Raw genomic sequence first — 23,955 nt, forward strand, 5'->3', positions numbered from 1 at the left:
ACAGAAGTTAAGCTGACTGGTCTGTAATTCACCGGGTTGTCCCTATTTCCCTTTTTAAAGATGGGCACTATGTTTTCCCTTTTCCAGTCTTCTGGAATGTCTCCGGTCTTCCATGACTTTTCAATGGGGTGGCGAGTGGTGATAGAGTCTTACTAACCCGGATCACACATGCCAGATTGTTTCTAGACTCTGAGTTCAGGGACAGCATCTTCCTCACCCCCACAACCCCAGTGCCTTTCTTGCTCCTGTATTATCATCCCACATTCATTATGGATGTGGAAGGTCATTCCCCAGTTAGGGTTGCACATCAGCCTGGTTTTACCCCTTCCTAAGATCCACCCTCCAAAGAACTGTATTTTTTTACTGCTACATAGCTAATGTCAGGAAACAGAAAAGGCATTGCCAGTCCCTCACCATGTTACCATCAACACCACAGGAACTAAGGGAGAATTTACTCCACTTCATAAATTATGCAAAACTGATCTCTTGTGAGGGGGTGAAAATTGTTCCTTTTCCTACAGGGAACTGAAAGGCTGAATATACCAGGATATATTGTTAGATTTATTTCCATTAATTATAACACAAGATTGGTGCCTAAGGACACTAGACTGCATTGGAGATCTCAGTTGATGTATTTATTGTTTTTCACTCCTAAGGCATGGCATGATTCTGGCCATTGTCAGAAGTGAAATACAGCATTTAAGTATCATTGTTAAGCTTTGGTATGTCACTAGATGGGATATGATATGACAGAACAGATCATTTCTCTATCAGTAATTGGCTACCAGGGAAACGGGCTATTATAGCAGTCATTGGTATCCATGTAGACCACCCCTTTCCCCATCAGAGCGAAGTTCTGTCCTCAGACTGAGACTCATAGAATACCAGGGTTGAAGGGACCTCAGGAGGTCATCTAGTCCAACCCCCTGCTCAAAGCAGTACCAATCCCCAACTAAATCATCTACTTTTCTTTAAATTTTTGCCCCAGATCCCTAAATGGCCCCCTCAAGGATTGAACTCACAACCCAGGGTTTAGCAGGTCAATGTTCAAACCATTGAGCTATCCCTCCCCCCGCAAAAGGAATAGTGACCTGTTTCTACCCTGTTTCCACTCCTGGCACTTTTCTCTGAAATCTACATTTAGTCTTAACTTTTCAGCCTTTAACCAGGAGAGGAAGGGGAGTTTCTGAATATTTATGGAATTAACTCACAAGGTTTGATTAACTTTTAACACCATGTCCTTCTGATTCAATCACACAGGTTTATTGTTCCTAGACTCAACCCATGGCAGACTGGAGAAAGCAAATGGCCATCACAGAATCCTTACTCCTGGGATTCAGGGAGCTCCCTGACCTACAAATTCTTCTCTTCCTGATATTCCTAGTGATCTACCTGGGAACCGTGTCCGGGAACACCCTCGTTGTGGTGCTCATTGTGGCTAATCAGCACCTTCACACCCCCATGTACTTCTTCCTGGGGAATTTGTCCTGCCTGGAGACCTGGAGACCACAACCATCCTGCTTCAGATGCTGGCTAGTCTCCTGACTGGGGACAGAACCATCTCAGTCAGTGGCTCCATCACACAACTGTATTTCTCTGGGTCTCTGGCAGGTACGGAATTCTGTCTCCTAGCAGCGATGTCTTATGATCGGTATTTAGCGATATGTAAACCCCTGCACTATTCAACTCTTATGAATACCAGGTTTTGCCTCCATTTGGCTGCTGGTTCCTGGTTAAATGGTTTTTTGGCTCTTACCATTTTTGTCTTATTCCTATCACAGTTAATATTCTGTGGCCCAAATGAAATTGACTATTTCTATTATGATCCCCTTCCACTGATAGAGCTCTCCTGCAGTGACACCCACCTGGTCATATTGGGGGATTTCATACTAGCCTGTGTATTCACCCGGCCTCCATTCTTACTAACCCTGACATCTTACAAGTGCATCATCGCCACCATCCTGAGAATCCCTTCCACCACCGGGAGGCAAAAGGCCTTTTCCACCTGCTCCTCTCACCTCATTGTGGTGACAATTTTCTATGGAACCATAATGATTGTGTACATGCTACCGAAACATGATACACTGAGAGACCTGAACAAAGTGGTCTCTCTTTGCTACATGGTCCTGACTCCCCTGTTAAACCCCCTCATCTACAGCCTGAGAAACAGAGAGGTCAAGGAAGCCTTGAGCAAAGCAGTCAGTAAATGTGGCTTTCACAAAAAAACATGCAGAGACTCTGAGATAATAACATAGCCTGAGGTTTTGAAAGCTGCCTGGGTCATTTCAGCAATCATCCCCCATTAAAATTAAGTTGAAAAGTCCCAGTTAAAATATAAGCACTCAGTGTTGTCCATTTTAGTGGAAAGACACTGAGGGAAAAAATGTTTGGAGAATAAAAATACTAACTCCTGGTGCAGCATATGTAGGGACATAAACCTGGGAAATCTGCCACCTCTTAAATTGTGCTTATTGCCAGCATAGCCCTCTGCAAACCAACCACCTTTACTGTGCTCACACAGGCCGGATGCAAACAACCAGGCCCCAGCAGTGACCTCTGGACACTTCACCAGGAACAGTGTTATAGCCTTTCTTGCCCTTCCACTTTGGCTGCTGTAAGAATCCCTCTAGGCAAAACCTTAAGTCACAAAAAGACACAAAATGGTCTAGTTGGCAACATGTTGTAAGGGTGAGACCATTGGGTCTGTGTTCACCTATGCAAATTGGTGAGGATTTTTATCAAGCCTTCCCCAGGAAAGGGGGTGTAGGGTTTGGGAGGATTTGGTGTGGGGGGAAAGATGTTTCCAAGAGGGCTCTTTCCCTGTTATATATGTATTAGGTGCTTGGTGGTGGCAGCAATAAAGTCCAAGGGCAAAAGGTAAAATAGTTTGTATCTTGGGGAAGTTTTAACCTAAGCTGGTAAAAATAAGCTTAGGGTTTTTTTCATGCAAGTCCCCACATCTGTACCCTAGAGTTCAGAGTAGGGAAGGAACCTTGACATGGTGATAGAGTGGTGGGATTAACTTGAAATCATTTTGAGATCAATTTGAGATTTTTTGAACAAGAAGCACAGATTTTAAAAAGGAAATTTTCCTTTGGGCTGCTGGAAAGCAGGTTTTCAGCTAAAAGCAGTTAGAGTATTTTTGTCTCTGCTTGGGGGCCAGAGCAGAGACAAAAGGGAATTGTCTTTTGTGAGCTGAAGTTTTCTCTACCTAAAGGCAGGGTAGTTAACCTCCTGCAGGGAAATTCACAATTCTTCACAGACCTGAAGAAGTTTTTTTTTTTTTACCTAAGAGCAACTAGAGGGGTTTTCTGTCTATTTGCCTGGAAACAAAGGTGTTAGGGGTTTTTTTAAGGATTTTTCTGTAGGCTGACAATCACTATCAGAGAACATAGGTATCCAGTTACAGTACAGCAAAATTTTACAAGCCAAGTTTTTTGTTTGTTTTATTTCTAACTCTCAGGTGTAAAGTTAGTTAAAAACAGAGAGGCAAACATGACAGAGCGCAAAACAGAAACAGTCAAAGAGGCTGCCCACAGGAGAGCTATGGAGGCAAAGGAAAAAGAAATGGAGGAAAAGGAAAAAGCCCAAGAGGCTGCCCACAGGAGAGCTGTGGAGACAAAGGAAAAAGAATGGAAGCATGCTGAGGAGGAAAGGGAGCTACCCACAGAGAGTTATGGAGGCAAGGGAAAAAGAAATGGAGGAAAAGGAAAAAGAGAGGAAGCATGCACTGGAGATGGAAAAGTAAAAGGCTCAGCAGAATAGCAATCCTTCCCCAGGTACCGCTTCACATCCCAAGAAGTTCCCCTCCTACAAGGCAGGCGATGATACCGAGGCCTTCTTAGAAAACTTCGAAAGGGCCTACCTTGGGTACAGCATCTCTACAGACCAATACATGGTAGAGCTGAAGCTGCAGCTCAGTGGACCCTTAGCTGAGGTGGCGGCTGAAATGCCTAAGGAACAGATGAACAAATATGAACTGTTTAAAACCAAGGTGAGAGTCAGAATGGGGCTAACTCCTGAGCATTCCCATCAGCAGTTAGGAGCCCTAAGGTGGAAACCAGACGTGTCATTTACCCGACATGCCTACCACATTGTGAAAGGCTAATGTAGTGCCAATCTTTAAAAAAGGGAAGAAGGAGGATCCTGGGAACTACAGGCCAGTCAGCCTCACCTCAGTCCCTGGAAAAATCATGGAGCAGATCCTCAAAGAATCAATCTTGAAGTACTTGCATGAAAGGAAAGTGATCAGGAACAGCCAGCATGGATTCACCAAGGGAAGGTCATGCCTGACTAATCTAATCGCCTTTTATCATGAGATTACTGGTTCTGTGGATGAAGGGAAAGCAGTGGATGTATTGTTTCTTGACTTTAGCAAAGCTTTTGACACGGTCTCCCACAGTATTCTTGTCAGCAAGTTAAGGAAGTATGGGCTGGATGAATGCACTATAGGGTGGGTAGAAAGCTGGCTAGATTGTCGGGCTCAACGGGTAGTGATCAATGGCTCCATGTCTAGTTGGCAGCCGGTGTCAAGTGGAGTGCCCCAGGGGTCGGTCCTGGGGCCGGTTTTGTTCAATATCTTCATAAATGATCTGGAGGATGGTGTGGATTGCACTCTCAGCAAATTTGCGGACGATACTAAACTGGGAGGAGTGGTAGATACGCTGGAGGGGAGGGATAGGATACAGAAGGACCTAGACAAATTGGAGGATTGGGCCAAAAGAAATCTGATGAGGTTCAATAAGGATAAGTGCAGGGTCCTGCACTTAGGACGGAAGAATCCAATGCACCGCTACAGACTAGGGACCGAATGGCTAGGCAGCAGTTCTGCGGAAAAGGACCTAGGGGTGACAGTGGACGAGAAGCTGGATATGAGTCAGCAGTGTGCCCTTGTTGCCAAGAAGGCCAATGGCATTTTGGGATGTATACGTAGGGGCATAGCGAGCAGATCGAGGGACGTGATCGTCCCCCTCTATTCGACATTGGTGAGGCCTCATCTGGAGTACTGTGTCCAGTTTTGGGCCCCACACTACAAGAAGGATGTGGATAAATTGGAGAGAGTCCAGCGAAGGGCAACAAAAATGATTAGGGGTCTAGAACACATGACTTATGAGGAGAGGCTGAGGGAGCTGGGATTGTTTAGCCTGCAGAAGAGAAGAATGAGGGGGGATTTGATAGCTGCTTTCAACTACCTGAAAGGGGGTTCCAAAGAGGATGGCTCTAGACTGTTCTCAATGGTAGCAGATGACAGAACGAGGAGTAATGGCTTCAAGTTGCAGTGGGGGAGGTTTAGATTGGATATTAGGAAAAACTTTTTCACTAAGAGGGTGGTGAAACACTGGAATGCGTTGCCTAGGGAGGTGGTGGAATCTCCTTCCTTGGAAGTTTTTAAGGTCAGGCTTGACAAAGCCCTGGCTGGGATGATTTAACTGGGAATTGGTCCTGCTTCGAGCAGGGGGTTGGACTAGATGACCTTCAGGGGTCCCTTCCAACCCTGATATTCTATGATTCTATGATTCTATGATTCTATGAAACATTGGGATGCCTGGATATTGGGAGCAAGTGTTAAAGCTCCAGAAGATTTGCCCTTCCTAATGCAAATGGAGCAGTTCTTAGAGGGTGTTCCTGAGGAAATAGAAAGATACATCCTAGATGGGAAGCCCACAACTGTAATCAAGGCGAGGGAGATTGGAGCCAAATGGGTGGAGGTGGCAGAAAAGAAAAAAACTGGTCGCAGTTGGAGCGGAGACCAGAAGGGAAAATCTCAGACCACACCCTACTACCGGGGGCAGCCCAAGGCCCCACCTATCCCCCAAGGAACTCTCCAGACACTTTATCATCCCGCCACACCGTTCTCCAGCAAACCGCCTCGCCCCAGTGATCCGTCAGCTGGACGATGTTTTAAATGTAACTAGCCGGGGCATGTGAAGGGCAACTGCCCCAAGAACCCCAACAGATTACAGTTCATTGCACCGGAATCACCCCAGAGGTCCTCAGGCCCAGATACCTCCCAGATACCTTTGGAGCGGAGGGAAACTTTGAGTGTGGGCGGGAAGAAGGTCACCGCATGGAGGGACACCAGAGCACAAGTGTCAGCTATTCAGGCTTCCTTAGTGGTCCCCAGATTAATCAACCCAGAGATCCAAGTGACGATTCAACCCTTCAGGTCCAACTCTTTCAATATGCCTACAGCCAAGTTGCCTGTCCAGTACAAGGGCTGGTCAGGAATGTGGACTTTTGCAGTCTATGATGATTATCCCATCCCCATGCTGTTGGGGGAAGACTTGGCCAATCATGTGAAGCTAGCCAAGAGGGTGGGAATGGTCACTCACTGTTAGAGAGCTTATTCCTTCACTCTCCCACTTCCCTGGTCCTTCTCACATGAACAGAGAGCAACAATACCCGAAGTCCGAAGGTGCAAACAATTCGATGTTTATTGGGGTTAACTTCCAGCAAGCTTAAATCCAAGTTCCTTTTTCCTTATTTTCGAATCCCAACTTACTTCCTGTTTGCCCCTAATTTATATAGTAATATTCTTAGCTATATCTTAACCAATTATTCTACTGAAATTTAACTAACCAATCCTAACATATTGTAACATGATTAGCTAACCAATTATATCCCACCACCTTAATTAATTTATACCCAGCAAAATTAATTATACAGCAGACAGAAACAATCACAGAACCAGACAGAGACCATGCCAATAAACAATAGCAAAGTGGGAACTATAATGACAAAACAATACAGAAGTGCGGATTTCACAACTACATCTATAAAGACATAAGAGTTTCCCAGCTGTGTCTATTGATAAGTGAGTTCTTACCAGACAGAAAACTATCAACCTAAATTTCCTTTTACATCTTCTAGGCATTTCCCTTTCTCTGGAGGTGATAGGCACTGTCAGGACAGGATTGTATTCCTAACAGCCCAATAGCACCTTCTTTCAATGTGACTAGTTTGGAATGTGAGGATGTGACCGGTCGCTTCCCAGCTTATGGCTGCCTCTGTCGCTTAGCCAAAGGCCTTAGCCTAAGAACAGGGCCTCAGACTGTCACAGTAAGAGAAAGAACTTACACTGGCAGACAGTGATTTTGATTCTTTCTTTTATACCTCTAACCAGCCAAGTGATAAGAATACACCTAAATTCTTAAGGTACAGGCCTTTGCAGACAGGCCTGAATATCTATATTCTAACACCCGCAGCCAGGCTAAACAAGCCGTCACGCCTAGCTCTGTTCCTAAAACTTCTATCAGGACCTGGTCAGAGGTGATGGACCCGGACCCCAGGCCAATGACTGCAACAGCAGTAGTGGATCCAGTCCCAGAACCGGAACCGGTGGAACAACCAGCACCAGACCCATTGCCAGCACTGAATCCAGTACTTGCAAACCCAACACCAGAGGGCCCCACCAAACCTGAACCGGCAGCAGCTGATAACCCACCAGAGGGTCAGCCAGAGCCTGAACCCCAACATAGTGCACCAGTGGAGAGCGGTTCACAGTCAACAGAAACAGCCCCATCCCCTACACTGCTTCCAGAGGGACCAAGCCTAGGTCCACAATCCAATGAGGAACTGATGTCTCCAGCATCAAGGGAACAGTTCCAGACCGAACAGGAAGCAGATGAAAGCCTCCAGAGAGCTTGGACGGCGGCACGGAGCAACCCACCACCTCTCAGCTCTTCTAATCAATCCAGGTTTGTTGTAGAAAGAGGACTTTTATACAAGGAAACTCTTTCTGGTGGACACCAGGAAGATTGGCATCCTCAGAGACAGTTGGTAGTTCCAACTAAGTACTGGGTCAAGCTCTTGAGCTTTGCCCACGATCACCGTAGTGGCCATGCTGGGGTGAACAGAACCAAAGACTGGTTGGGGAGGTCATTCCACTGGGAGGGAATGGGCAAGGATGTTTCTACCTATGTCCGGTCTTGTGAAGTATGCCAAAGAGTGGGAAAACCCCAAGACCAGGTCAAAGCCCCTCTCCAGCCACTCCCCATCATTGAAGTTCCATTTCAGCGAGTAGCTGTGGATATTCTGGGTCCTTTTCTGAAAAAGACACCCAGAGGAAAGCAGTACATACTGACTTTCATGGATTTTGCCACCCGATGGCTGGAAGCAGTAGCTCTAAGCAACACCAGGGCTAAAAGTGTGTGCCAGGCACTAGCAGACATTTTTGCCAGGGTAGATTGGCCCTCTGACATCCTCACAGATGCAGGAACTAATTTCCTCGGAGGAACTATGGAAAGCCTTTGGGAAGCTGATGGGGTGAATGACTTGGTTGCCACCCCTTACCATCATCAAACAAATGGCCTGGTGGAGAAATTTAATGGGACTTTGGGGGCCATGATACGTAAATTCATAAATGAGTTCTCCAATGATTGGGACCTAGTGTTGCAGCAGTTGCTCTTTGTCCACAGAGCTGTACCACATCCCAGTTTATGGTTTTCACCATTTGAACTTGTATATGGCTGCGAGGTTAAGGGGCCATTACAGTTGGTGAAGCAGCAATGGGAGGGGTTTACACCTTCTCCAGGAACAAACATTCTGGACTTTGTAACCAACCTACAAAACACCCTCCGAACCTCTTTAGCCCTTGCTAAAGAAAACCTAAAGGATGCTCAAAAAGAGCAAAAAGCCTGGTATGATAAACATGCCAGAGAGCGTTCCTTCAAAGTAGGAGACCAGGTCATGGTTTTAAAGGTGCTCCAGGCCCATAAAATGGAAGAGTTGTGGGAAGGGCCATTCATGGTCCAGGAGTGCCTGGGAGCTGTTAATTATCTCATTGCATTCCCCACCTCCAACTGAAAGCCTACTTGGTGTACCATATTAATTCTCTAAAGCCCTTTTATTCCAGAGAATTAAAGGTTTGTCAGTTTAGAGCCCAGGGAGAAGATGACGCTGAGTGGCCTGAAGGTGTCCACTATGAAGGGAAAAGTGCTGGTGGCGTGGAAGAGGTGAACCTCTCCATAACCCTTGGGCATATGAAGTGACAGCAGATCCAGGAGCTGTGCACTAGCTACGCGCCAACGTTCTCAGCCACCCCAGGACTGGCTGAACGGGTATACCACTCCATTGACACAGGCAATGCTCACCCAATTAAAGTCCAACCTTACCAGGTGTCTCCTCAAGCTAAAACTGCTATAGAACGGAAGATCCAGGATATGTTACAGATGGGTGTAATCTGCCCCTCTGGCAGTGCCTGGGCATCTCCAGTGGTTCTAGTTCCCAAACCAGATGGGGAGATACGTTTTTGCATGGACTACCATGAGCTAAATGCTGTAACTCACCCAGACAACTATCCCATGCCACGCACAGATGAACTATTAGAGAAACTGGGACGGGCCCAGTTCAGCTCTAACTTGGAGTTAACCAAGGGGTACTGGCAGGTACCGCTAGATGAATCCACCAAGGAAAGGTCAGCCTTCACCACACATCGGTCTGTATGAATTCAATGTACTCCCTTTCGGGCTGCGGAATGCACCTGCCACCTTCCAGAGACTTGTAGATGGTCTCCTAGCGGGATTAGGAGAATATGCAGTCGCCTACCTTGACGATGTGGCCATATTTTCGGATTCCTGGGCAGAACACCTGGAACATCTACAAAAAGTCTTTGAGCGCATAAGGGAGGCAGGACTAACTGTTAAGGCTAAGAAGTGTCAAATAGGCCTAAACAGAGTGACTTACCGTGGACACCAGGTGGGTCAAGGAACTATCAGCCCCTTACAGGCCAAAGTGGATGCTATCCAAAAGTGGCCTGTCCCAAAGCCAAAGAAACAGGTCCAATCCTTCTTAGGTTTGGCCGGATATTACAGGCGATTTGTACCGCAATACAGCCAAATCGCTGCCCCACTGACAGACCTAACCAAAAAGAAACAGTCAGTTGCCGTTCAGTGGACCAAAGAGTGTCAGAAGGCCTTTAACCAGCTTAAAGCAGCACTCATGTCTGACCCTGTGCTAAGGGCCCCAGACTTTGACAAACCGTTCCTAGTAACCACAGATGTGTCCGAGCGTGGTGTGGGAGCAGTTTTAATGCAGGAAGGAGCGGATCAAGAATTCCACCCTGTCGTGTTTCTCAGCAAGAAGCTGTCTGAGAGGGAAAGCCACTGGTCAGTCAGTGAAAAAGAATGTTACTCCATTGTCTACGCTCTGGAAAAGCTATGCCCATATGTTCGGGGATGGCGTTTCCACCTGCAAACCAACCATGCTGCGCTACAGTGGCTTCATACCGCCACGGGAAATAACAAAAAACTTCTTCGGTGGAGTTTAGCTCTCCAAGATTTTAATTTCGACATCCAACACATCTCAGGAGCTCCTAACAAAGTGGCTGATGCACTCTCCCTTGAAAGTTTCCCAGAATCAACTGGTTAAAATCGTCCTTGAGATGTGGAAAATATTGTTAGTCTTTATATACTTGGTAGTATATTTAGAGGTGCATGTGTCTTATTAACTCTGTTTTCTCTTAGAGCTCCAGGAAGAAATCACAGCCAGCGTTTCACCCTATCTGTGATTTGGGGGGGGGGGTGTCATAAATATAAAGGGAAGGGTAAACACCATTAAAATCCCTCCTGGCCAGAGGAAAAACCTTTCACCTGTAAAGGGTTAAGAAGCTAGGATAACCTCGCTGGCACCTGACCAAAATGACCAATGAGGAGACAAGATACTTTCAAAGCTGAAGGGGGGAGAAACAAAGGTTCTCTCTGTCCGTATGATGCTTTTGCTGGGAACAGAACAGGAATGGAGTCTTAGAACTTAGTAAGCAATCTAGCTAGATATGCATTAGATTCTGTTTTGTTTAAATGGCTGATAAAATAAGTTGTGCTGAATGGAATATATATTCCTGTTTTTGCGTCTTTTTGTAACTTAAGGTTTTGCCTAGAGGGATTCTCTATGTTTTGAATCTCATTACCCTGTAAGGTATTTCCCATCCTGATTTTACAGAGGTGATTCTTTTACTTTTTCTTCAATTAAAATTCTTCTTTTAAGAACCTGACTCCCCTGTTAAACCCCTTCATCTACAGCCTGAGAAACAGAGAGGTCAAGGAAGCCTTGAGCAAAGCAGTCAGTAAATGTGGCTTTCACAAAAATGTGCAGAGACTCCGAGATAAGAATGTAGCCTGAGGTTTTCAAAGCTGTCCGGCTGATTTCAGCAATCAGCCCCCATTAAAATTAAATTGAAAAGTCTCAGTGAAAATCTCAGCACTCAGTGATGTCCATTTTAGTGTAAGGACCTTGGAGGGAGGTGGCCATAACCATTTTCCTATCATGGAGTTATTAACTGGTCACTAGGCAGAATGGAGACAAAATTTTTACCAATTTTTTAGATCTGTAAAAAAGACATTCTTGATCAAAATAAATGTTTAGACAATAAAAATAGTAACTCATGGTACAGCAGAGATGGGGACATAAGCCTGGGAAATCTGCCACCCCTGAAATTGTGCTTGGTACCATCATAGCCCTCTGCAAACCATCCACCTCCACTGCACTTACACAGGTCGGATGCAAACAACCAGGCCCCAGCAGTGACCTCTGGATACTTCACCAGGAACAGTTTTATAGCTATTTTCTGGGCTACACCCGGCTGTGACCACCTCCAGAAAAGCAACAGCTCCAGGCTCTTGGATGCAGGGAGGTTGGGCAAACAGAGGTAGGCTCACATACCAGGTCCACTGGGATTGCCGAGACCCAGCTGGGGGTTTGCCAGGGCACACATAGAACTGAGGCCATTCCGGGGGTCGGGTCTGTCAAACGGTCACTGACGAGGGACTCTGCTCATGACCCTGCAGGGCACCAGCTGCTCTGCTTCCACCAGCTGCACAGAGCAGTTCAAAGGGAGGACACCTGTTACAATGAGTGTCCCCAAAACTAACTGTAACAAGCACAATGTCCGAGAGGGCTAGTTCTGAGGGCACGGTGTCTAGTTAGCCCCAGGTACCACAGACAGCTCTGCTCCATGCAGGGCCCTCTCCTCAGGGGATGAGGCAACTGATGGTGAGAGTAAGTAACTGCCACCTACCAACGGGCAGAACTCCTGCAATGCCAAACACGGCACTGCTGGCTCATTCACTGGGAGCACGTCAGGGCTTGGCCAGAAGCAGGAGAACTGGGCACCAGTGAGAATTGTAGGGTTCGAACTCTGTGGAAAGGATTTCCCAAGGGACCTGACGGAGCTAGTCACCCAAATCTCTTTTAAATGGGAGATGGATGCTTATCTCCCTTAAACGTCTCTGAGAATCTCAGCCTGGAGAGCCACTGGGATTCTGTCATGGTAGCTTCAATCTATGCATTTCCATTGGAAACAGAACCCACATCAACAGAAAGGCATTGGATGGATGGGAAACCCCTGCTAAACCTTTGAGAGCTGCTGCCATTGTATGTGCTCTTGTAGCCACTAATATTGCAATAATTTTTTGAACAATTTTGTTCCCAGTAGCTACAGTTTGGAACTGCTCACACCTAGCAGTAGGTAAGAAATGAAGAGAGATGTGATTATGCTGTCTAGGGCCACTACAGGGCAGAGGATTGGGACAGGTGTAGCCATGCTGCCCACTGAACAGCAGCCAAAGTGGAAGGGCAAGAAAGGAGAAGTTATGTTGCCAAATGACCAATGGAAAGGGAGGTGAAGCGGTATAATGGTGTGTAAGTGTTGAGTAGAGAGCACTGAAGAGAAGAGGACCTCTGTGCTGCGTAATGAACGGTGGATAGTAGCAGATATTATGGAGTGAGTTATGGGCTGTTATATTAAATAATGGCCACCAGGTGACCTGAGAGTCAAGAATGGGCAACAGATTTCAGAGTAGCAGCCGTGTTAGTCTCTATCCATAAAAAGAAAAGGAGGACTTGTGGCACCTTAGAGACTAACCAATTTATTAGAGCATAAGCTTTCATGAGCTACAGCTCACTTCATCAGATGCATACTGTGGAAAATATAGTGGGGAAATTTTATATACACAGAGAACATGAAACAATGGGTGATCAGGAAAGGTGAGCTATTACCAGCAGGAGAGCCGGGGGGGAGGACCCTACTGTAGTGCCAGCAATGCCCCTCTGTCATGTACATTGGACAAACTGGACAGTCTCTACGTAAAAGAATAAATGGACACAAATCAGACGTCAAGAACTATAACATTCAAAAACCAGTCGGAGAACACTTCAATTTCTTTGGCCACTCGATTACAGACCTAAAAGTTGCAATTCTTTAACAAAAAAACGTCAAAAACAGACTCCAACAAGAGAGTGCTGAATTGGAATTAATTTGCAAACTGGATACAATTAACTTAGGCTTGAATAAAGACCGGGAGTGGATGTGTCATTACACAAAGTAAAACTATTTCCCCATGTTTATTTCCCTTCCTATTGTTCTTTTAAAGGGCTGGAAATGGCCCACCTTGATTATCACTCCAATTAGGCTCCCCCTCCACCCCTCCGCTCTCCCGCTGGTAATAGCTCACCTTACCTGATCACGCTTGTTACAGTCTGTATGGTAACACCCATTGTTTCATGTTCTCTGTGTATATAAAATCTCCCCACTATATTTTCCCCAATGCATCTGATGAAGCGAGATGTAACTCATGAAAGCTTATGCTCTAATAAATTTGTTAGTCTCTAAGGTGCCACAAGTCCTCCTTTTCTTTTTAAGAATGGGAAAGAGGCAGCTATAGCGAGAAGAATCCACTATAGGAGAGAAGAGCAACAGGCTGTCATGCTGGAAAATCGACACTAGACGGCAGCAGAGTAGAGGAAATGGGGCGGGGGTGGGGGGGCATCAGACATACTGACTAGTGACCAATAGAGTTCAGTAGCCAATACAATAATGGGAAAGTTATACTGTAAAATGGCTCCTAGGTGGCAGCATGTTGTAAGAGTGAGACATGGGCCACTATTTTCAAAAATGCCCATTAGATGTCAGTATCTCTTGAATACTAATTCGGGGCGGTGCAAGTACATGATAACTGGCCATCACCTTGGACAGGCATCTCCCAAAAATGTAAGCTGGTGTTTGTCCATGATCTAAACTATTTTCCACAAAGGATCATTAGACTAAAACATGATGTACAGTGGGACTTGCATAATTGCAACTCACAATGGGCATTGTTAGCTACAAAGCTTTGGAGTCTCAAAATGAACCAAGTGGGAGAAAGGTTGAAGTGGGACTGTATTGAAAAGCATGAAGAAAGAATACAAATATGAGAGCACATTTACACTTATTAAATCAAAGGGGAAGCCCATTTTCCAAAGGTAGATCACAGGCACCAGCTCATCCCTTCAGATAACTGCAGGTCTCTTTACTGAGAAAGTCCCATTTCTGCAGAATGATGAAAGACAAGAATCTCAGTGGAACCGGAGTCCTGTCTGCCAAACCCTGAAGAGCTCTGTATAGTCGAAAACATGTCTCTTGCCAGCAGAAGTTGGTCCAATAAAAGGTATTATCTCACCCACCTTGTCAAACTCAAACCCTGAGAAATGAGTTCATCAACTCAAGTGTGAGCTGTCCTATGAATAGAGGTGAGCACCCAATTCCAAACTGCTGCTGCTTTGCATTTATATATCACCTTCTAAACCAGGATATTAAAGTGCTTGAGTAATTAAGCATGAGCAATTTAAGATTCACTTTCTGTGAACAACGTGGGAAGTATCTGTATTCATTTTAACGATACATAGTCTGTGTCAGGCTGCTGGGCAGAGGTAGGTAGGACAAGTGTTAGGAGCTGGAGATCCCGGAACTGAAGCCAGGGGTCAGAGTCAGTATCAGGGTCAAGAGTCAAGCCAAGGGTCAGAGCCGGAGGCAGAATCAGGAATTTTTTCCCCTTCATTTCATTTGCCTACAGTTATTGCCATTCCTTCCTTAGCTCACTTTTGATTAGATGTTTAAATTTCAGTTTGCTGAAGGGGATCCCGAGGTCAACTTGTCTGTGATTAATAACACTTTTTGCCAGCCAATTCGTTGCCTGCTATCCCTGTCTGCACCAGGATCCATGCGATTACGTTGGTTATATCCAGTTCCACCAGTCTGGCTGTTAGCAGTAATTTATCATTAAGAAAATCATTTCTGCTGTCAGACTCACCGCTGTGAGTTGCCTGCTGCAGCCCTGATAAGGAGTCAGACAGGGTGGCCACAGCAGCTGGACACACATCTAAAGCACGATTTAGAGCTAGCATAATCCCTGTGTATCTCAGCCAGAAAGATGGATACAAAGTTAGCCATACAGCTTTCTTGAGTCCGAGTGAGACTCTGTTCTTCCTCTTTGGAACCCTCTGTACGTATTTGTCAATAGTGTCCCCACTTATAGCAAATCAATATAATTGTGACATCTTGTCTATCATTCTTTTATTGATTTCATTATATAATTCCACGTCTTTCCCGACCGGGGTGATTTTCTAATGATAGACTATTTTCCCATAGCTATACACTTTGGTCTCTTTCAATCCCTTCTTTTCATGAAGATCAGCTATCCATTTCTGTACCCTATTTACATGGGGAATGTTGAGTTTTTGTCTGAAACGGTTAGCTTAGTGCTATCTTCACTGTTACCTCGTACTTTGGCCCAAAAAGGTTGAGTCTGGGAGCTTCGTTCTAAGAGTTAGCAGCAGCTGATGGAAATGCATATATCTGTAGTACAGAGATACAGTAATGAAGTCACCACTTGATATGCAATGCGTGTGTGTGGATATAATCTAGTTTGGATTTGTATTCATTGCTGATCCAAAGGCCGGGCATCCATACTCAATAACTGGTCTAATTAGTGCTCTGTATAGCATTGCCACCATTTTCATATCCACGCCCCAGGATGTTCCAAAGGTATTTGACTTTTGCACTTATCTAATATTTTCAGTATGGTCCCTCCAAGTGAGCTTGTTATCAAATATCACACCTAAGAATTTGTAATTTCAGTATATTTATTTATTGGTCATATAGCTATAATTTTACATCTTTTTGGCTTTTCCATGTTGTGAGGATCATTCCCTTAGTTTTGTCTATGAGAATTTGAAGCCCCACCTCTTTCCCCATTCTGCACTTCCCTTAAGTTCATCATCATTCTTTTGGTGGCACTTTCAAGGTTTCTCCTTTTGATCCGTATGGCACAGTCAGCAAACATGATCCCTATTCCTATCCTCACCTCTTCAGGGCAATCATTTATCATGATGTTAAAGAGGGCTGGCGTAACTACACTGCTCTGTGGAGTTTCACTTGCAATTTACTATACGTTGGAGAAAGCTTTCCCTAATTGGACTTGTACAGTTCTTTTGCCTAAGAAGTTCCTTATCCATCTGTACATTCTTCCTATGTTACCCATTGAGGCCACATTATGAAGTAGTTCCTCTCTCCATAACACATTGTAGGCTTTTTCTATGCCCAGAAATATTAGTATAATTAATTCTATGATTCTCATGCTTTTTTGTGCTTCTGTCTCTATCCTGACAACGTGGTCAATCACACTCCCACCTTACTGGAGCCCACTTTGTGTTTTATCTATAAACCTTCTTCTTTCTAGGTGTGCTACTGTTCTCTCCCTTATTTTACTTTCCATGGTTTTACCTAAGCCACACTAAAGTTTACATTTAAAATATCCACATCCTTCTCCCATCCCACCTCTTCATCTCATAATTATCCTTAATGATCTTTTCTTCTCCCTAATTTGTATCCTCTGATATTCATCATTACTAACTTTTTGAAACATGGTGGCCAGAGTTTCTGCTTTTCTTTTGTTAGAGCTTATTACTCCATGCCCCGCAACTGGAAGACTTGGTGTTACATGACTCTTACTCTTTATTCCATTCATTTCCCTAGTTTGTTTATATATAATCTTTGCTGTATTGGTATTTTTACTTACTTTCCCATGTAATGGTGTACAGCTCTCTCTTTTTGCCCTTTTTATAGCCCTTTGTGAAACTACCTTACTTTTTTATATTTCATTAAGTCCTTTATTTAAGGATTTTTTTGCTGTCTTATATGCCTTATTCCTTTCCCTAATTACCATTTCATATTCCCTGTTCCACCATGGTACACTTCTCCTATCTTCAGGCAGTGTTGGCATCCTAGGAATAGCTAGGCTGGCTGTCTTTATGATTCCTTTATTAATATTACTACAGAATTCCTCAATATCTTCACAGATACATTACTTACTCACATATTGCTCACTTCTCTTTCCAAAGATTTTTCCAGTTTGCTTTTTTAAGATTCCAAGTGAGGATATTCTTTTCCTTGAGATGTAATTAATGTCAGGACGTGGTCACTAGCCATTCCCACCCCTCTGTCAATTTCACAGCTGCATTCACTCCCTATGGTCCCAGATCCAGACATGAGAAGCTTCCATCAGCTGTACTGAACCTGGTAGGTGCTCCATCACTTATTGCTAAATTATTCTCTTCAAAGATTTGCTCTGAACATTTTCCATGTTTTTCTTACTTCCCCGCAATCGGTTGTGACTATTCAGATCACCACAGACAATGAGTGGGCATGTGACACTTGCAATGAATTCTTTCAGGTTCATAGCCTCTAGTTTCCTGCATGGGCTATAAACATTATAAAGTCTTAGAGATGCATAATCGTTTTGTATTGGTATCTCAATAGCATTATCCTTGATATTTAGCTTTCTAATCTCTACTTCAAGGTACTTCAGGTTCTCCTTAGTGAAAGGGTATGCGTCCCCACCTTTTCCATTTCTCTATCATGTCCATATAGACCATATCCTGGGATTTTATAGTCTCATTTTTCTATTAGCCAAGTCTTGTATGCATATTATATCAGGCTTTGTTTTCAAATCAAAAATATTGGTCTTTAATTCCTGCCCATGTGCTATTCAAGCTGAAAATAGTAACCCCTGTTTCTAACCGTCCATAGTAGTTTCACTTAGGAAAGTATGAAGTTGTTTCACTGACAGGTTCCTAGCCTGCAGCTTTAATTATAATTTTCATTTTCTGTTTTCTTTCCTGTTTGAGAACTACAATTGATTACATAAACCATTACTGCAATGAATCTCTTTTCATCCCAACGTTACTCATTCCCTCCCATTAATTTGTTGCAGGCTATTGCCTTTCCTCACATCAGGTTCTCTTTTAGGTATCTCCTAACAGCTTCTGCATAGGACATGTTATTAATAACTTGGGTTTTTTGTATTTCTCTAGCTTGCTCCCCTCAGTACAGCTTGCATATTCTAAGCTGTATTTTCCTCCACAGTTGCAACATTTTTGTTCTGTCCCTTCCTCACAGTCATCCTATGAATGGTCACCTCCACACTTACTGCGCTGTATTTTCCCATTGGAATTATTTGCAACATGACCATATCTCTGGCCGCTGTAGCATCTCACAGAAAGAGGACTATAGGACTTTGATACCCTAAAGTTACTCTGATATTCTGGACTATCTGGTCACATCCCTCCCTTAAAGTGTGACCAGCACAGCTGTCAAGCACTTGCTATCACTGCCTCTTCTGCTAATTAGCCTCTTAGCACTTATCACCTTATCTCCACCTATTCCTTGCTTTCTTTCCTGAAATTTCATTTGGCACCCAAGACACTACCCATCTTGTTTCTGTGAGGAATTTGGGTAGCTGACAACTTATTTTTATTTTACCTAGCACCTTTGTCTTAAGGAGTGTCCCTACTTGGTCTTTGTTTTTACATTCCACTAATGAGTCTCCAGCAGGTACCATCTTAGCTCTTGCTCTATCTCCAGCACTTTTTTGATCCCCTCTGCCATTCTCAGGGGGTTGATATCCCCTATCTTTATGTCCTTATCTACGGATTTTACTGTTAGGTAATTTCTCCCCATTTCCCTTTCCTGCCCTCCTATTTGCTGGTTCTTCTTCTGGGTGCAGAGAATCTCCCCTTTTCTTTTTCCTTGCTTGCATCCAGTCTTTGTCAGTGCTTTCACTATACTCATGGTCTAGCCTGGTTTCAGTTTCATTTCTCTCATCCATCTCACTCTGCCCAACCAGCCACCAAGCCAGCACCCCACAGTCACCACTGAAACAGCCTTTCTTCAACCAGACCCTAGACACTTCCTTTTACACCCCATCGCTTTATATAGGGTCAAGGAGCCAATCAGGGATAGCTAAGACCAGTCAGTCAGATCACATGAGGCGGAACTTCCCCTGGTGTTAAACCACTGCAGATTGTGTGTTGCAAGGAATAATCAAATTACAGGTAGAAATGTGGGGTTGTTTGTTGCCTGGTAGTCCTATAGACCCACTAGGCCTTACATCATCTCTTTTAGGGGTGCTGCCCAGACAGGCTCTTCTAGGAGGATGATGGTATGCTTCGCAGATAAGGGAAGCTTGATTATCAAATCCACAGTAATAACCACATAGAGTCTAGAAAGGGTGTCTGAAGGTGCTGAGGGGTGCCGTCTTACTAACTAAAGGAGGAAGTGGTCTTGGGAATAAAGCATCCAGGAAATTATAGGGCTTGAGGGTGCACTTCAGCTGGCTATGGTCAGGGAGCTATTCCCCTCTTCAGGACAGAGCATTGGCTGCCTTGTTCTGGTGATAGGTAATGGTAAAATAAAAGTGTGTGAACAACAGGGCCCATTGAAGCTGTCTTTGGTTCAGCGCCTTTGCCCTGCGGAGATAGTCCAAGATTTTATGATCTGTGTATACCTGTATTGGGTGTCGGGCACCTTCAAGGTGGTGGTGCCATTCCCCAAAGGTGGCTTTGATTGCTAGAAGCTCCGTATCTAAAATCTCATAATTTTGTTCTGCTGGGTGCGAGTTTCCGAGAATAATAAGCACAAGGGAGCAGGTGCTATTGGGGGCCTGATTCTTGGGGAAGTATGGTCCCAATTGAAACATTAGATGCATCAGTCTCACTGACAAAGGCCCGCATTGGGTCAGGATGGATCAGGACTGGAGCACTGGTGAAGGCCATCTTGAGCTGGTCGAACACCTGTTGAGCCTCCGGAGAGTAGGTGAAGGAGGTGTGTTTGCGGAGGAGCACTGTAAATGGGGCTATCTGGTCCGAAAACCCAGGCATGAAGTGCCTATAAAAATTAGCAAACCCAAGGAAGCACTGCAGCACCTTGATGTTCCAGGGGTGCTGCCCAGGTCCGAACAACGTTCACCTTCCTGGGGTCCATTTTGAGGCCCTTGGAGACAGGATGTAACCTAACTACTCCACAGAGTGTTGGTCAAAGCTGCCCCACTTGTGTTCGCACCATGGGAAGTTCTGTCTGAGGGCTGCCAACCTGTTCAGGCGTGTTTAGTGCCCCTTGGAACATGCTGGGTAGGGGGTGACCCACTGCCTCCATGTCCCACAGGGCTGGCCTTCTACAAGTATAAGGGGTGGTCCAGGAAAACTTCCAGAATCCTTGGCAAAGGTAGGCAGGAGTAGTGGCAGGAGCTTGGGATCCCAGAACTGAAGCCAGGAGTCAGAGCCAGTATCAGGGTCAAGCTGAGGGTCAAGCAAAAGTCAGAGTCAGAGTTAAGCCGAGGGTCAGAGCCAAAGACAGAGTCAGGATTAGGATGTGGGTCAAACCCAGGTTTTGACCTTTAATCATATTTGTTACTCTTCTCTGGACTTTCTCCAATTTGTCCACATCTTTCCTGAAATGTGGTGCCCAGGAGTGGAAGAATTACTTCTCATGTCTTGCCTACAACACAGCTGCTAATACATCCCATAATTATATTTGCTTTTTTTGCAACAGTGTTACACTGTTGACTCATATTTAGCTTGTGATCCACTATGACCCCCAGATCCCTTTCCGCAGTACTCCTTCCTTCTGCAGTCATTTTCCATTTTGTATGTGTGCAACTGATTGTTCCTTCCCAAGTGGAGTACTTTGCATTTGTCCTTATTGAATTTCATCCTATTTACTTCAGACCATTTCTCCAGTTTGTCCAGATTATTTTGAATTTTAATCCTATCCTCCAAAACACTCACAACCCTTCCCAGCTTGGTATTGTCTGCAAACTTTATAAGTCTAGTCTCTATTCCATTATCTAAATAATTGATGAAGATATTGAACAGAACCCGACCCAAAACCGATCCCTGTGGGACCCCACTCATGATGCCCTTCCAGCATGACTGTGAACCACTGATAACTACTCTCTGGGAATGGTTTTCCAACCAGTTATGCACCCACATTATAGTAGCTCCATCTAGGTTGTATTTGCCTAGTTTGTTTATGAGAAGGTCATGAGAGACAGTATCAAAAGCCTTACTAAAGTCAAGATATACCACATCTACTGCTTCCCGCCATCCACAAGGCTTGTTACCCTGTCAAAGAAAACTATCAGGTTGGTTTGACATGATTTGTTCTTGACAAATCCATGCTGACTGTTACTTATCACCTCATTATCTTCTAGGTGTTTGCAAACTGATTGCTTAATTATTTGCTCCATTATGTTTCCAGTTACAGAAATTAAGCTGACTGGTCTGTAATTCCCTGGGTTGTCCTTATTTCCCTTTTTAAAGATGGGTACTATATTTGCCCTTTTCCAGTCTTCTGGAATGTCTCCCGTCTTCCATGACTTTTCAATGGGGTGGCGAGTGGTGATAGAGTCTTACTAGCCCGGATCACACATGCCAGATTGTTTCTAGACTCTGAGTTTAGGGACAGCATCTTTTTTCACCCAGTGCCTTTCCTGTTCCTGTATTATCATCCCACACTCATTATGGAGTGGGGAGGGTCATTCCCAAGTTAGGGTTGCACATCAGCCTGGTTTTGCACCTTCCTAAGATCCACCCTCCAAAGAGCTGTATTTTATTACTGCTACATAGCTAATGTTGGGAAACAGAAAAGGCACTGCCAGTCCCTCACCACGTTACCATCACCACCACAGGCACTAGGGGAGAATTTACTCCACTTCATAATTTATGGCATGAACTGATCTCTTGTGAGGGGGTGAAAATTATTCCTTCTCCTACAGGGCATTGAAATGCTGAATATACCAGGATATATTGTTAGAATTAATAGAAAGAAATCTAACAGCAGGACGGTGCCTAAGAACTCTAGACCACATTGAAAAATCTCAGTCCAAGATTTTAGTTGATGTTTGATTTTGACTCCTAAGACGTGGCATGATTCTGGCCATTGCCAGAAGTGAAATACAGCATTTAAGCATCATTGTTAAGCTCTGGTATATCACTAGATAGGATATGGTAGACAGAGAAATGATCTGATCTGTCATATCAGTATGTGGCTACCAGATAAATGGGCTGTTATAGTAATCACTGGTATACATGTCGAACACCCTCTTCCCCATCAGAGCAAATTTCTGTCCTCGGACTCAGTTTCCTGGCACTTTGCTCTGAAATCTAAACTTAGCCTTAAAATTTCAGCCTGTAACCAGGAGAGGGAGGGAGTTTCTGAATATTTATGGAATTAATTCACGAGATTTGATTAACTTTTAACTCTGTGTCCTTCCAATTCAGTCACACAGATTTATTGTTCCTAGACTCAACCAATGGCAGACTGCAGAAACCAAACAGCCATCACAGAATTCTTCCTCCTGGGATTCGGGGATCTCCCTGACCTGCAAATTCTTCTCTTCCTAATTTTCCTAGTGATCTACATGGCAACCGTGGTTGGGAACACCCTCATTGTGGTGCTCGTTGTGGCTGACCAGCATCTTCACAGCCCCATGTACTTCTTCCTGGGGAATTTGTCCTGTGTAGAGACCTGCTACACTTCAGTCATCATGCCCCGGATGCTGGCCAGTCTCCTGACTGGGGACAAAACCATCTCAGTCAGTGGCTGCATCTTACAACTGTATTTCTTTGGTTCTCTGGTGGCTACAGAATGCTATCTCCTAGCAGTGATGTCTTATGATCGGTATTTAGCGATATGTAAACCCCTGCACTATTCAACTCTTATGAATATTAGGTTTTCCTTCAAATTGGCTGCTGGCTCCTGGTTAAATGGTTTTTTGGCTCTTACCATCTTTGTCTTATTCCTATCACAGTTAATATTCTGTGGCCCGAATGAAATGGACCATTTCTATTGTGATGTCATCCCATTTATGGAACTCTCATGCAGTGACACACACCTGGTCATATTGGGGGATTTCATACTATCCTGTGTATTCACCCTGCCTCCATTCCTACTAACCCTGACATCCTACATGTGTATCATTGCCAGCATCCTGAGAATCCCTTCCACCACCGGGAGGCAAAAGGCCTTTTCCACCTGCTCCTCTCACCTCATTGTGGTGACAATTTTCTATGGAACCCTAATGATTGTGTACATGCTACCGAAACATGATACACTGAGAGACCTAAACAAAGTGCTCTCTCTTTGCTACACGGTCCTGCCTCCCCTGGTAAACCCCCTCGTCTACAGCCTGAGAAACAGAGAGGTCAAGGAAGCTTTGAGGAAAGCATTCAGTAAATGCAGCTTTTGCAAAAACGTGCAGAGACTCTGAGATAATAATTTAGCTTTGAAAACATCAGGCTGTCTGGGTGATTTAAGCAATCATCCCCCATTAAAATAAAGTTGAAAAGTCCTAGTGAAAATCTCAGCACTCAGTGTTGTCCATCTCAGTGGAAGGACCAGGAAGGGAGGTGGCCATAACCATGTTCCCATCATGGAGTTATGGGCACTAGGCAGAATGGAGACAAAATTTTAACCAATTGTTTAGATGTTTAAAAAAGCCATTCTTGATCAAAATAAATGTTTGGACAATGAAAATAGTAACTCCTTGTGCAGCAGAGATGGGAACGTAAACCTGCGAAATCTGCCACCCCTGAAATTGTGCTTATTACCATCATAACCCTCTGCAAACCAACCATCTTCACTGAACTCACAGAGGCCAGAGGCAAACAACCAGGCCCCAGCAGTGACCTCTGGACACTTCACCAGGAACAGCGTTATAGCTCTTATCTGGGCTACACCCGGCTGTGACCAGCTCCGGGAAAGCAACAGCTCCAGGCATACTGGGCCCTTGGAGGCAGGGAAGTTGGGCAAACAAAGAGGTAGACTCACACGCCAGGTGCACTGGGACTGTCCAGGCCCAGATGGGG

At 44.6% G+C, this 23,955-nt stretch overlaps 1 protein-coding gene and 1 pseudogene across 1 annotated transcript; both read left to right on the forward strand.

Moving 5' to 3' along the window:
• The first annotated feature begins 1,284 nt into the window (after nt 1–1,284).
• On the forward strand, nt 1,285–2,247 carry LOC144274810 (olfactory receptor 5P50-like; annotated as a pseudogene).
• Nucleotides 2,248–22,400: 20,153 nt separating this feature from the next.
• Nucleotides 22,401–23,357, forward strand: LOC144275161 (olfactory receptor 11A1-like). The gene has a single exon (XM_077834309.1). It carries the CDS (start codon nt 22,401–22,403, stop codon nt 23,355–23,357), a length of 957 nt encoding a protein of 318 aa, XP_077690435.1.
• Nucleotides 23,358–23,955: the final 598 nt, after the last annotated feature.

This window comes from Eretmochelys imbricata, chromosome 14 (genome assembly GCF_965152235.1).
Source record: "Eretmochelys imbricata isolate rEreImb1 chromosome 14, rEreImb1.hap1, whole genome shotgun sequence".
NCBI lineage: Eukaryota > Metazoa > Chordata > Testudines > Cheloniidae > Eretmochelys > Eretmochelys imbricata.